At 38.0% G+C, this 13,797-nt stretch overlaps 3 protein-coding genes across 6 annotated transcripts in view; 2 read left to right on the plus strand and 1 right to left on the minus strand.

Moving 5' to 3' along the window:
• RpS21 (ribosomal protein S21) overlaps positions 1-13,797 on the minus strand; it is a 75,824-nt gene that overhangs the window by 1,036 nt on the left and 60,991 nt on the right. The gene's annotated exons all lie outside the window — the stretch shown is intronic.
• LOC135439210 (ankyrin repeat domain-containing protein 29) lies at positions 3-9,280 on the plus strand. 2 transcript variants are annotated; one of them, XM_064697880.1, is made up of 5 exons: positions 3-217; positions 2,879-3,306; positions 6,035-6,145; positions 8,027-8,323; positions 8,490-9,280. In XM_064697880.1, exons 2-5 carry the CDS (start codon positions 3,295-3,297, stop codon positions 9,012-9,014), a joined length of 945 nt encoding a protein of 314 aa, XP_064553950.1. In that variant the 5' UTR covers positions 3-217; positions 2,879-3,294; the 3' UTR covers positions 9,015-9,280. The 2 variants fall into 2 exon arrangements, with proteins under 2 accessions (XP_064553950.1, XP_064553951.1); XM_064697881.1 differs by lacking the exon at positions 3-217 and adding an exon at positions 930-998.
• Positions 11,293-13,797, plus strand: part of B4 — a 58,749-nt gene continuing 56,244 nt past the window's right edge. The window contains exons 1-2 of one of the 3 annotated variants that reach the window (XM_064697312.1): positions 11,293-11,337; positions 13,208-13,599. The gene's annotated coding sequence lies outside the window, so the exon portion shown is untranslated. Of the gene's footprint in view, positions 11,338-13,207; positions 13,600-13,797 lie in introns of those variants that run through there. The other 2 variants (XM_064697314.1, XM_064697313.1) reach the window with 2 other exon arrangements.

The raw sequence follows: 13,797 nt of genomic DNA on the forward strand, positions 1-13,797 counted from the left end.
ATTAGTCGTTTGGCAATGTGAAAGAGTAGTGCTGCATTGCATCAATTTTGGCGCCGGAGCTTTCACGGCCTTAGCGCCCATTGCAAAGTCGGTAGCTGTTAACCCGTAGTCCTATATCCATAGCATATAATAGACACAACTAGTAAAATTAGTGGCTAAAGTTTGTGCCCATAATAAATTTTAATAGAAGAGAACGCGCCCTGTGGTAACTTTGAATGTGAGTATTGATTTTGGACAGAGGCTGTGGCGTCGGCGTCCTTGATCCGGTGTCAGCGCCGATTTTCCGTCAATGGGACTTCCGCAGGACTTTTTTACTTGCGCCAACTGTGTGTGTATTTTTATGTGCATGTGTGTATGGGGGTGTTTGACTGTGTGAGTTTGTTATTATTACGGATTAACGCGTCTGACTGGCTTGTATTTGCAGTTCATATTGTGCAGTGGGCGAAAGTATTTGAATATACACATAATTGTAACTGAATAATGCGACAACTTTATAATACATATTTTTTATAATATTAACGCAGCTGCTGCGTAAGAAAGTTTTATTTGAGAATAAGAAACCGACAAGCTACTATTTGCTGTTCAGCAAAATATTTAATCCGTAAACTCAAGAATGATTTTTAACAGATTCTACTCAACACAACATAACACTCGATCAGCGAATTAACAGTAACATAACATGGCCTGTTAACATAAAAAAGCGTGAGATCTTTGAATTGGCCAGCTTTACCGTTAACTTCAATTTCATATTTACAACAACTTAACTCCTAATTAATAATATAGTAAATTAGAAACCAGCTACATATATTATTATTCTGGCTGGCTTTATAAGGCTAAAACCAATTTTAGATTCGTGTATTCCATAGCGGAGCAGGTTCTGTTGTTCAACTATTTGGCTTGGCTTCTCAGTTGACTTTCAACTTTCAACGCGTTCGGTTGCCTCACGTTGGTTGCTCTGCCAAAAGCTTTGCGGCGTGGTTTTCTTTTATGTGCTCTCGGTACGTTGCAGTCGTAAATTTCTTGAACAGACTTCATAACGCGCCGGCTGACAGCCTCTTGACCTTTAGCGCCTGTGTGTGATTTTTGCATATTGTAAAAACAGAAAATGTAAATTTATGCGCTAAAAATGAGATCATTTGTTGAGTGTTTTGTCTAACGTGAGCTGCTATTTTTAAACGATATACAAAATCCCACAACAGAAGCATTTGCAATAAATAGTTGGTGCCCAGGCATTATAAACCAAAATGAAAGTGAAGCCAATTGTGAACATTAAATGAATATGCATAAAATTGAATAGTTTTCATAAAAAAAAAAACTTATGTGGTGTGTAATTAGGCAATAAAATGTTAATATTGATGATATCGAAAATTTAATGATAGTGGGTAAATAAAACTAAAATTATTACCACAATTATTGATAGCGTAAAACAGTCTGCTGACATATTTACAAAATTTATTGCCGCTAAAAGCTGGCAACACAAAACATTTATCATATATTTAATACTTATCTCAAGTATTTGACCTAGAACCTTAGGTAAACCAAGGCAAACTACGAATTACCTCTAAAAATAGATTAACGTTTATTGAAAGCATTTATTTGTCGTACAAATAAACAAAACTAGTTCGGTAAATCCAATTCTAAACTGGGGGAAATACAAGCTAGGGAAAATGAGAAAGCATTGTTTTTTAATTAAAATCATAGCAAAACTAACAAAGCGTCTGGTTAAAAGTAATTAAACTGGGCCCAGCATATGAAAAGTAGACGAAAAATAAAAGAAAATATGTCTGAAAAACTGTGATGTCAGCACCAAAATGCGTGCCTGCTGTGCCGCATGTTGCTGATGACGTCTAGAGTACATGTAGAAGACTTTAAGTAAAGCACTTTCTAGGTCAAAAGTTGAAAGGGAACAGAGCCAACGAGACGCTGATGATGCTCGTAAAAAACATGATGAGAGAGAAAAAAAAAACCAAAATGTGGTCTGCATGAAATGCAATAAATAAAGCTACGAGCAAAGTAAAAGTAATACCATGTCTATGGCTTTGCCTTTTAGACCCGTTGACCCCGCCCACCTGTCAATTGTCGGGGCGTATCGACATCAATCGGAAAATTATAAAATTAAAAGGAAAATAACAATAATTGCTCGCAACATGCAAAATCAAATGAAATTGCATGACAGTAAAAAAAGAAGATAATTGCAGAGCACTTAACTATCCTTAGGAAACCAAGAAACAGACTAAAAACATTTAGTATGCATGTGAAATGTTATCAAACGTTTACAGTAGTCACTCGCATATAGCAACAGTTCGGCTCCAAGGGCCTACAAGATTTCACGACAACTGCAGTTCAAATCTTTGGACCCTGGCTCTACTATATTAGTATTTCTTAAAATCAAAGCACATTTTATACAAATAAGAATATCGTTATAGGGCTAAGATATTCAAAAAGTCCAATTTCGAACAACTTTTGTTCTCAGAAACAAAGCAACGTTTACAACCTAATCTTAGCCTGTTATTATAAAAGCTGCTCTTTAATTTAAGTCTTCGAAGTGCATTAAACTTTGTTTCTTACAAATTCACCATCTACTCTCTGCATACTATCTGGCCCTATGATTATGTAGGAGCCACTATAATTATATCCTTTTCTTTGCAACAATATTAAATTGCGCTCTCGTTTGCAATTGCATTGAAACTTTTTCTTTACTTTGCTTTTAGTTTTTTTGGTTTGCATTCTAATTGGTTAGTTGCTTGGGAAACCTGTCGACCCGACAAACAGCCAAACTCCTCGCTCGTAACTCCCAATTCCCCGACTTCTAATCCCAGCTGTCTGGGCAACTTAATTCTGATATGCCCCGTGACTCGGTTTGCTTTTTATTTTGCAGCGCTTTGACTTGGGATACTTTAGAACTGGTCGGTGGGTCGGTCGGTCGGTCGGTGCTGGACAATTGGACGGACGTTTCGTTGGTTCCTCGATGATGATCTTTGTTATTGTTGCTGATGTTGTTGTGATTTGATTGGTGCCACTTGCCCGTTGTTGTAGTTACTGTTACTATTGTTGTTGCTGCGCTATTACTGTTACTAGAAGTTGAAGTTGTTGGTGCTGTTTTCTGGTGCTCGACCTGGAGCTAGAGCAGGAGCTGGAGCTGGAGCTGGAGCGGGAGCTGGAGCCGGCTGCGTTACACTTTCTAAATCGGTCAATGGTAACGGGCCTGTAAGCAGGTGCAACTGCAACTGCCACCAAAGCAAGAGAGAGAGAGAGGGAACGAGTGGAGACAGCACAGAGCAAAGCAATCAAAACATGTCACTGAAGGTGAGTTTGACCTATATAAAGTTGATTACCGGCAAGCTGCTTAGATATTACCCAATTGGGCAGCTTGTCTAGGGGAGAGAGCGGGTTGGGGTTAGCATTACCTCTAGAAAGTGCAGTGATACTATATTATGTAAACCAAAAGATTGTAAGCTTATATAGACTAACTAAAGAGCACAAATATGTAATAGATTTTTAACTTTTATAAACAACAAAAATAAATCAAAAAGGCTTCTATAATCGCATAGCTTATAAATATATGTGAACACATTATTTCCCAAACTTATAAATTGCAGAAGCTATTATAACTCGTGCTGAGAGCACATATTATATTGCTCTCATTGACCTTTGATCACAAATAACCTTTTATGGTATGAAAAAAAATTTGAATTATTAACAAATGTGTCCAAACTGCGCGTTTACGAATGAAAGCAGATTTCTAGATTTCTAAAATAGCTCGTATAAAATAATAGTTTAAAATTTGTTTCTTAATATTTAACGCATTTTCTGAAAAGACGTGAGTTAACTTTTATTTTCATCATATCTACACTGCGTTTATTTGATCTACTTAAGTTTAGTTGAACAAGATAAATTACTCACACTTTTTTTTTAAACTCGCACGAAGACAAAAATCGCCGTCATGCATTATCCAAGAATATACTATATTAAGTAAATATTTGAGAACTTATTGTTAAGCACTCTTCACAAAGTGTTAGAGAGCATGGTGATTTAAATTTGATTTTAAGCAAATAAAAATGATAGAATACTCGAGAAACTAGGCAAATCAATGTCCCCTCTTGCTCAATAGTTCAGGGCCTCTTCATTTCAATGTCATGACTTCGTCTAATCAAAACACATCCCTCGACAGTTTACAAAAATCGATAGTTTCTTAAATTTCTTTAAGCTAGAGTTTCCAGCGCAATAATCACGCAGACTCGTTTCGACTGCTCTAAGCTTTTCTTACATTGTGAACAGAGTATTGTGCAGTCGGTTAAGTCCGAATGCAACGTTTCTACCTGTTGTTTTTCGCTCTTTGTCGTTTATACTTTGGCTTTGGCATGATAATATCGCATTAGGCATGCTGATAAAGCGAGAGAATATATTCCAAAGCAACTCAAGTGGACACTTGATTATGGATGCGATTGCAGAAATATCAAGTCGAAAGACGACTATTGTTAGCATACACTTGCCACAAAAGTGTGTGGCACAAGCGTGTTGCAAGCGCCGTGTCTAGCGCTTGTCTGAAGGCTTACAAGTGCTTCTCACCTGCTGCTGTGGCTCTTGCTGCGGCTGCCTGCTGACATTTCAGTTTGTCTATAAATATTATAATCATCATCAGCAGCAGCAGCATCAGCATCATTATGATCATCATCATTATTATGTCAGCATTTGCATTGTTGTTGCCACACTGTGGCAACTTGAGTGATGTCATGTAGAAGGGGGCTACTTCGTGTCGCTTTTGTTGTCTTTCAACAGGTGGCTATGCGAATAGCCCCTCACTTAATGCGCTTCATTAACTCACGAGTTGACAGTCTTCTCCCAGTTTCAGTGTCTATTTAAATAGTTCAAATATTTATTGTACGTTTATTTCCTCTAAAACCATTTGTACACAGATGACCCCATCACTCGGCGCAGCTGAGTGCTCTTTAACCCTCAACTGTGCCTCGTGGTTAAAGCGAGCACAGCTCTTTCAAAATTACACAAAACTCAGCGAAGTTTACTTTTTGCAATATGAACTAGAGCTTAGCTTGTCAAAATAATTTGTGAAAGTGAAAGAAGAGTTTTATTTAACTATTCTACTTTAAATAAGAAAAATATTCGATCATTTGATGGCCCTTAAAAATTTAATATTTAAAAAATAAATATTTCAATTACTTTTTGGTTGCCTTAAATAAGTTCGAAGTTGATTTTAAAAACATTTAAAAACAACTTAATTTTATTAAACAAATATAGATTGTAAATAATTACTAACTCATAAAAGATGAAACACAGCTGTTTAATAAAAGATCTACAAATCCTAGATAATATTAACTTTTCTTTAAAGAAATCATGTTATAAAAAGAGTTTGTAATCTCAGAGATGATAGGATCCATATGATTATGGGGAATACTAAACAATATAAAAAAAACCAAAATTTAAAAAAATCGCAACTGTAATCGCATTTTTTTTTATCAAGAACAAAATGTGTTGTAGTGGTGCTATTATTTTTTTCGCAACTGTATATCTTTAAGGCTGCTTTACAATTACAGCTTCTTGGATGTTGTTTTCCATACTCTTCTAAGGACTATTTTTAAATTTATTTATATTTCACACTTACGTAATCATATCTCAGCTCTCTGCTTCCCAATCACCTGACACCCTTGGCTAGTGTATACAATGTGTCCAGCTAAGGGTTAACACACTCATATATCGTCTGTTGTCAAAGCGTCCGCAAAGCATTGTAAAAATGCATCCACATCCGCTGTTCAAGTTTTTCATTCCCAGCGCTTTTGTAGTTTTTCTACTTAGCTGCCCCTCTGGGCACTAATTACTATAATTTGCGGTGTGGAGCGAGTAGAAACTAATTTCCTTCATTAATGTTCTCTGTGTGTGTGGGTGTCGGATCCCTGCCCAAACCCGAACTCAAACTCCTATTAGCTATTAGTCAAGTGCCGCCTCACTTTTGACAGCTGCCAAAGTTTAACTTGTTAATTAATTTGTTTACGTTCATTTTGTTCAACAACTTTTACAGAAGGAAACGCCCTCCGATGTGATGTTGCATCTGGCAGCGCTACGCGGCGACGTTGTCGAGATGCGCCGTGTGCTCGATACCGGCAAAGTGCACGTGGACTGCAAGGATGAGGTGAGTGATATGCTCCAAAGTTCGCTTTGTTATAAATAAAACTACTACGAACAACCAGCTGGTTGCAGCTGCTCACAGCGCATTTTATAACTCAGGCAAGTTAAGAGGCATGTTACTTGAAAATTGGAAAGGAAGCTGATGGACTTAAATATGTTCCAGAAATCAGTTAGGAATAAAGCTAATAAGGCTTTTAGGGAAGTTATAACTACTGAATTTATTTATGAAAGTGCATTTTTTTGAGATTGATAAATTACAGCGAATGAAATGGGTGCAGTTCAAATTAAATATATTCCTTTTGCGAGTTATTAAGAATACTTGTATTGCTCTCCGAGGTGTGTGGAAGTTTTTAGGCTTAAACACATGGAGTTTGGTAATTTTATTATCTCCACGGGATAGACAGATATATGCAGAAAAGACTTCGATAGGTGCTTCGTTGCTCATAGAAGTATATGATAGTTATTTCTTCAAATTTGTTTTAGAACCTAGTCCAATATACTCCGAAATAAGCATTATATATATACATATAAATATTATGTATATATTATAAGTTCTGAACGTCTAAAGCTAACGTTTCGTAATTTAATTATATCCACGTTTAAGTATACACACAGAAAAGACTTCAATAGGCGCTTTCTTTAGTATTCAAAGCATTTGCGCATTAGGCAAAGCTGAAAATTTCTTTGATTCAATAAGCAGTTTATAATTATATAATTACTGTATCATTGTCTCAAATGTTTAAATGATAGTGATAAAAAATTGCCAGCTGGTTGAATTGTTTAATTGAGCGTCCAATGAATTCAACTGCAATTGCGATTAGTTTTCACCAGTCAAAGCGAAATTCAAATTGTTTCGTTTCGTTTTGTTATACCCTGTACCAATTGGAAATGGGCTTAATGGTTTAGGCAGTATCTATTCACCCATAATTTATCTATTGTCTTAATCCAAATTCTGATCAGGTGTATCATCTTTTCTCCTTCTCTTATATCCTTCTCCAAATATAATAGAATTTCAAATGAAATTAGCTAAAGGCATTTAATGAATGAATTTGTGTACTGCCAGGGTATTTACTAGTCGGATCCCTTGTAATTGATTTGCTTTGTTTCGTTTCGTGTTGATTTGCATGCGTGCAGCTGAGCGAAATCGGAGCGAAAATCAGAAATCTCTGACCAAAAGGCAAACTGCTAACTGCTAACTGCTGGTGTGCTGCCCCTTGGGGTGGCACAGTCACGTAGCTGCAACGGCGGGGTGCCCTTGTGTGCCGCTTGAGGCCAAATCGAGAATATGGCCAACTGGCCAGGGTATGCATCGGTATTTGTGTCCAGCTTATGCAGCTGACTTTTGAGCGCGCTTCGCTGCGCCTCAAGTGAAATTTAATATTTATTTAATTTCGTTTTTTTTTCTCTCGCTTTTCGACTTATTTGCCAATTGGTGCGTACTTTTGTAAACAACGTGTTAACTTGTCTTTAAACTGAAAATCATTTCGTATTTATTTATTAACTTCAAAAATGTTGTAATATTTTGCGAATGACTTCACGCTTGAACGACTCAGACTACTGTTTAAACAAGTTTATGTAATATCGGGCTATAAAGTCGCGAATATATGATGTCACTTTTATAAACCATATCTCAACAATCTTTTATTTCTGTCTTAATGGCATTGAAATTATATTATACGATACGCTTAAAATATGTTATTTAATAGTGGGAATTACCCAGTTTTGCCAGGGTTTGCTTTTATACAAATCTGGAGAGAAATCAGTAATGAGATTTATACAAACTTATCTAGTTTTCATCAAGGGGAGAACAACCACTGTGAACTTGTTCGATCTTCGACATTTGCCGCTGCTCTCTGATCGAATGGGTTTCTTTTGCTCTTTACAGGACGGCACCACGCCCCTTATATTGTCTGCAGCTGGTGGTCACATCCATTGCGTGTTGGAGCTGCTGGAGCAGGGCGCTGATCTAAACTCGCGCCGATCGACGGGCACCACGGCGCTGTTCTTTGCCGCCCAGGCCGGCCATTTGGATGTGGTGCGAATATTGCTGAAGGCGCGCGCCAAGGTCGACACGCCCTCCTTGGACGGTGGCACGCCCCTCTTTGTGGCCGCCCAAGGCGGGCATGTGAAGATTATCAGAGAGCTGTTGGACTGTGGGGCCGATGTGAATGCCTGCATGAAGGTGCGTTTATACACTTGCAAAACGGGTATCGCGGAATGTTCATCACAGCAAGGGAAACAGTAAAATTGCATACTCGCAGAGTATTTCCTGTTGCATCTTCGATAACCCGCACTATGCTCTATTTCTAGTTCATTTGAATTGACTTTTAATATTTGATTCTATGCAGGATCGTGCCACGCCCGCTTTTATAGCGGCCCAAAATGGTCATCGAACTGTTTTGTCGTTGCTCATCCTGGCGCATGCATCGATGGACATTAAACGCATCGATGGAGCGACCCCACTCTGGATAGCCGCCCAAATGGGGCACGATCACATTTGCAAGGTGCTGCTGCAGAATGGCGCCAACGTGGACACTGTGCGCTGTGATGGTGCGACGCCACTGTTTAAGGCCGCCCACAAGGGTCACGCGTCTGTGGTTACGGTGCTGCTAAAATATCGCCCCAATTTGGGCCTGCTGCCCAATGGGGAAACGGCCCTGCATGCGGCCGCCATGTTCGGCCACATGACCGTCTGCAAGCAACTGGTGGCCGCTGGCAGCGATGTCCTGCTCAAGAACCAGGACGGTCTGACGGCCATGGAGCTGGCGAACCATGAAAACTACAGCTCCATTTGTGAGTATCTGCGAGAGCGGATGCGCTCGCTAATTGAACGCAATACATTGGCTCTGGCCAACATGCGATTGTCGACGTAAAGTCGTCCCAAATGGAATATGACCAAATCGAATCCCTTCAAAGTACCTTTTCTGCACAATATGTTGGATTATTTATTCACTTATCTTATGATTAGAACTGTGAAACAGCACTTTTTAAGAGGCCACAGAGTTCGAGCTATGCGAGTTGAACTTCTCTGATTAGACGATCTTATAGGAAGTCAGAAACTATAATTTTTTATTATTTTTTTTCGCGTAAATAAGCTGTTTTATAAATTTAAAATATTATCATGTAATAATACCCTGTACCCACTTTACGTAACAGGTGGTAGTAACCATCTATGGCCCAGAAAGTATGCATATATATTAATTCTTGATCAGCAGGATGAGCTGTCTGTCTGTCTATAGAAACGGTATAATCACAAAAATTAGTATATATGTTAAACATTTCGTTTTTAATAACTACAATTTTTTTGAATCGATAAATATCGATTAACTGACAGATTTTTGAGCATTTCTCTGAGAAAACAAAGTCTAGAGACACCAAATTTGTTCTGTAGTTTCTCGTATTCTACACAGGGATCAAGAATATTTCACTTTTTGTATCAATCCATCCCCTAAAATTGAGATGGATTAGTCATAATTGTTTGTGTATGCACACATTTAAATATCATCTACATTTCATTATAAATCACTGAGTTTCATAAGAATCGGACAATAATCACATAAGTCATAATTGAATGTATTTGTTATAAAGTGGACGAATAGCAGAATGTGACACCAGCATGGAGCTGGGTACAGGGTATTTACACGTCGGGGCTTCTCGACTAGACCACTCTTATATTTAACTGTATTCCTGACTGTCAGCAATAGTAAACAATATGTTTAATCTTATGTTATTAGGACATTCCCGATATGCTGTCAGTTCTATGGAAAACGGAAATATTTAAATTTTGAAGTTTATCATATTGTACATACGTTTCGCAATAATTCTCAGCATAGCTAACCTAAGAGATCTCACGAAATCTGTACGGTTAAGAGCTCTGTGACACAAGAAACTGTTTCATTTTGTTGTATAGTGCAATCAAAATAGAGGAGCAAAACAACCTAAAGATCCAAAATAAAAATATATATGCCCATGCTGAGCAAAGGCTATATCACCGATATATATATATATATATATATATATATATAAATATATATTTAAATACCCGGATATTATATCATTATAATATATGTATTTACTTACAACCACTTGGAGCTTGTATTTGAATTTACGATTACGATTAACTTTAGCAAATAGCTCATACTTACCATATAAATATACAAGCTATGAAAACCTGTTAACATGGACCCAGTGTCGTCCTTTATTTATAAATAAATGTATATATACATCTATATATATTTATTTATTTATAAATATTTATCTATTTATGCATTCACGTAACCCTAAGCAATTGTTAACAAGTGCTTTATTTTTATCCGCCTTTTTGTCTTATCCTAATATACATATTTTGTCTTAATTAGCTATTAATTATAACAAATGTTTTTATCGTTTTTCTTTATTGTTTTATGCTCGTGTACATTAAATGGTAATTTATCACATACTAATTTTGCCTCTAATATTTAAATTTTAACGGTGCTGTGCCACACGTTAAGCAATAACATTATGTTAGGTACCTAACGAAACTGTTAACTTGACAAACTGTTAGGTTGGCTCTTCGTTAAGCTGCTTCGTTAATGCAAGCAAATTCACACACCCACGCTTAGTATGGACACAACTATCGAAGGTGCAGGTCTGCGCGCGCTCTATTTTACATATTCGCCAAGTATCATACAAGTATAAACAAATAATTTACATATATTATTATTTAATTACAAATTGTGCAAGTGCAACACAATGCAATTAATAACATAATAGTCACAGCAAACATTGTCCGCAAGGCAAACACATTTGAGCTGTTCGCGATGCACATGTGCTCCCAAACAGTTTTAGCTGCACTATGCGATCACCATAGTTTTGAGTGCATCGTGCAATTATGCGCAGTTGTTGCCAGAGAGGTTCGCTTTAAAAGTTGCTGAAAATGCGCAGCAAAAACACAAATTTAACTGGTGCCTTAAATAGAAAAGGAAACTTAATTCAAATAAAAAAAATTTATTACAAATTTACAAAATTTGTGCGATGTAGATTACAGCTCAACTTGTTGTCTGTAAATTTGGTGGAACTGTCTGCCCAACATGTTGCCAATACCAAAGAGCTTCGAACGGCTGCAAACGGATTTCAGTGTTCAGTTCGTTTTTTCTCATTATAGCGCGCGGACGTGGAGACCGTTGTCGGCTCTCGTGTTATTTTTTCCCATTTCGTGTGAGTGTGTAAGTGCGAGTGAGCGAGCGCGTCGTGCGTGTATGAATGTGTATGTGTAGGTGTAGTCGCGTGTCGTTGAATTTTTCAAAAGCAACAGCAACAACAATAGCAGCCCAAACGGTAGCGGCAGCTCCAAAAGCGAAGAAGCAGAAGCAGCAACATAATCAAAAAACATAAAAACAAACAACAAAAAATAACAAAAAAAAATGTTGTGAAACGGAACATTTTGGTGGCAAGTGTTCTTAGTGTGGCAGGCGGGCGGCGAAAATGCTTTAAACAATAAAACAGGTTTGCACTGTGGTATGCGAGAGCAAGAACAAGACCAAGGAAAGAGACACAGTGATAGAGCGCTCTCAGAGAGAACTTTTGCGAAAATGTACTGCATTTGTTGACTGACTGATACGAGAGGGGAGGGTATACCCTGCAAAATATGTTTGCTATTTACCGTGGGCATCCTTTGGCAAGGTCTTTTGCAGAACACGCATGTTGCAGCTTTCGTCACACTGTGCTCTGCTGCGAACCTGTTTTCATTGCGTTGGTTTTACATATGTACATATTTCGATTTGCTGCAATCAATCGGAAAAACCGTTGGCCCAGAAGACCGTTACTTCTGGGTTGCCAAGCTAAATAGAAATTCCAGGCAGTCGCCCCATCCCCCTCCTCATTGTTGTAACAGCACAAAACAGCTGAGCTTTTGCAGTCGGGCCCCTAGCAACAGCGCGTGCGGTCGCAGCAGAAGCTTCTCAGCTGTGCAGGCGCAGCGCAGGCGCCAACATACATAAGAATGCATAGGCTGTTACTTTGAATTTGGGCTGTAATTGCATTGCTGCCATCTCGCTCTTGCGCACATCTGTATATGTGCAGTAGCACATGCCGGAAAACAATTTTTTTCTTTTTGCAGTCGCTGCTGCTGCCGCCGTCTCTGCCGCTGCCTCTGTTACTTGTGAAGCTTTACATAAGTTGACATTTTGCCGATGCTTTCAGAGCCCGGCTGCAGGTCCTTTGCACAAGTTCTAGCAACGCACTGCGCAATCAGCTGCTGCTCCGCTTAGTTAGCTGCCGACGTCACTTGCAACCAGACGTTGACGTTTTTGCAACTTGTTTCGCGTTTTTTCGCTGCGTTTGCGTTTGGTTTGAAACCGGCTCTCAAAAGGTTCGCTAGCGTCTCTGTTGTTGCTGCTGTTTTTCAGCTGTTTCGTTGTTACAAAAAACCATAAATATAAAAAATACAAATAAAATACAAACACCAAATCGAGCAGAAGAAGCAGCAGCAACAGAAACGACAGTAACAGCAGGCGAAAGTTCTCGTCGGCTCCATACTCTGTTCCCAGTATAAAAAAACAAAAAAACAGCTATAAATAGGTGGACGATTGTGTTAGTGTTACTTGAACTGTGATTGCCATGATTATTGTGTTAGTGGATATTTAGCTTTAACTGTAGGTAGTACAGTGAAGGCTTGCAAACTAGAAGGCGTCGATATTAAAAGTGATTTTAAATATTCGAATTTCTGAAAGTTGCAGTGTGCCACACCAAACAACCTAAATATAAATGAATGTATTATGATTTGAACAATTCTAGTTTGCGAGCGTCCACTGTAGTGAGTTTCAAACTGTAAAACTAGAGCATAAAGATTTTTGGAGTTAAGAAGAAACTTTTTAAATTTGTTCAAATAAGTTTTGAGTATTCAGCTACAATAGCACATTGCCGAACACCAATCCACCCGTTTTTCGTGAACAGTGTATAACCAAGAGTACAACCTAGAGCCAAGTGGTTTAACTGCTTTTTTACATTACACTTTAATTTGTGTCTTTTTTCTATTTTATTTCATTTCTCAACTATTGCCGTCCGGCTGTTTTTTTCCTGTTGTTAGTGCGTGGGGCCTTTCGAAAAGCTTTAAGAAAACTTGATTTATAGCGCATCCGCAGCCGAACCCGCGACCAAATACAGCTTAGCCCCCCAAAAAAAAGTGTTAGTAAATCAATAATATATAATAGCAAAAAAAAACAATGCAGCTAAAGTGTTAAAATAAAACCCGTTATCTTAAATCGTAAAGAAAAACAGCAAATCAGCAAAGATGTGAATTTGGACAAATTGTAGACTTAAAGCCTCAGCTGCTTCATAAGTACAAAATGGCCGCCAGGATGCACAACAACAACAGCAAGAACATCTTTTAACAGCAGCCACACTCACACACACACATCCAGACACCCACACAAATGCACAAATACACACAACACAGGCAAAGCCGGAATCCATTTAAAGGTGAGTCGTAAAATTAAAGTACAACAACATTTATGCGATTTTACAGTGCCAGTGTTGGTCAATAGCTTTAAAACGCACTTAATTACGGTTAAGATTTTTCGAACAAATTAAAAATACACTATATTTCTGATACTTTTAAATATATTAAAAACCTGATAGGCTTTGAAAGGTTTATGGTCTTCGAATATTCTTTTGGTA

The sequence above is a fragment of the Drosophila montana genome, unplaced genomic scaffold (genome assembly GCF_035044405.1).
Source record: "Drosophila montana isolate Dmon_TW-CO22-7 unplaced genomic scaffold, ASM3504440v1 contig_402_1, whole genome shotgun sequence".
Taxonomy (NCBI): domain Eukaryota; kingdom Metazoa; phylum Arthropoda; class Insecta; order Diptera; family Drosophilidae; genus Drosophila; species Drosophila montana.

What these genes read in the sequence shown, in the direction of transcription:
- LOC135439210 (XM_064697880.1), top strand. An exon ending in ACGTGGACTGCAAGGATGAG is followed by an intron (nt 6,146 to 8,026) that starts GTGAGTGATATG and finishes TGCTCTTTACAG; the next exon opens with GACGGCACCACGCCCCTTAT. An exon ending in ATGTGAATGCCTGCATGAAG is followed by an intron (nt 8,324 to 8,489) that starts GTGCGTTTATAC and finishes GATTCTATGCAG; the next exon opens with GATCGTGCCACGCCCGCTTT.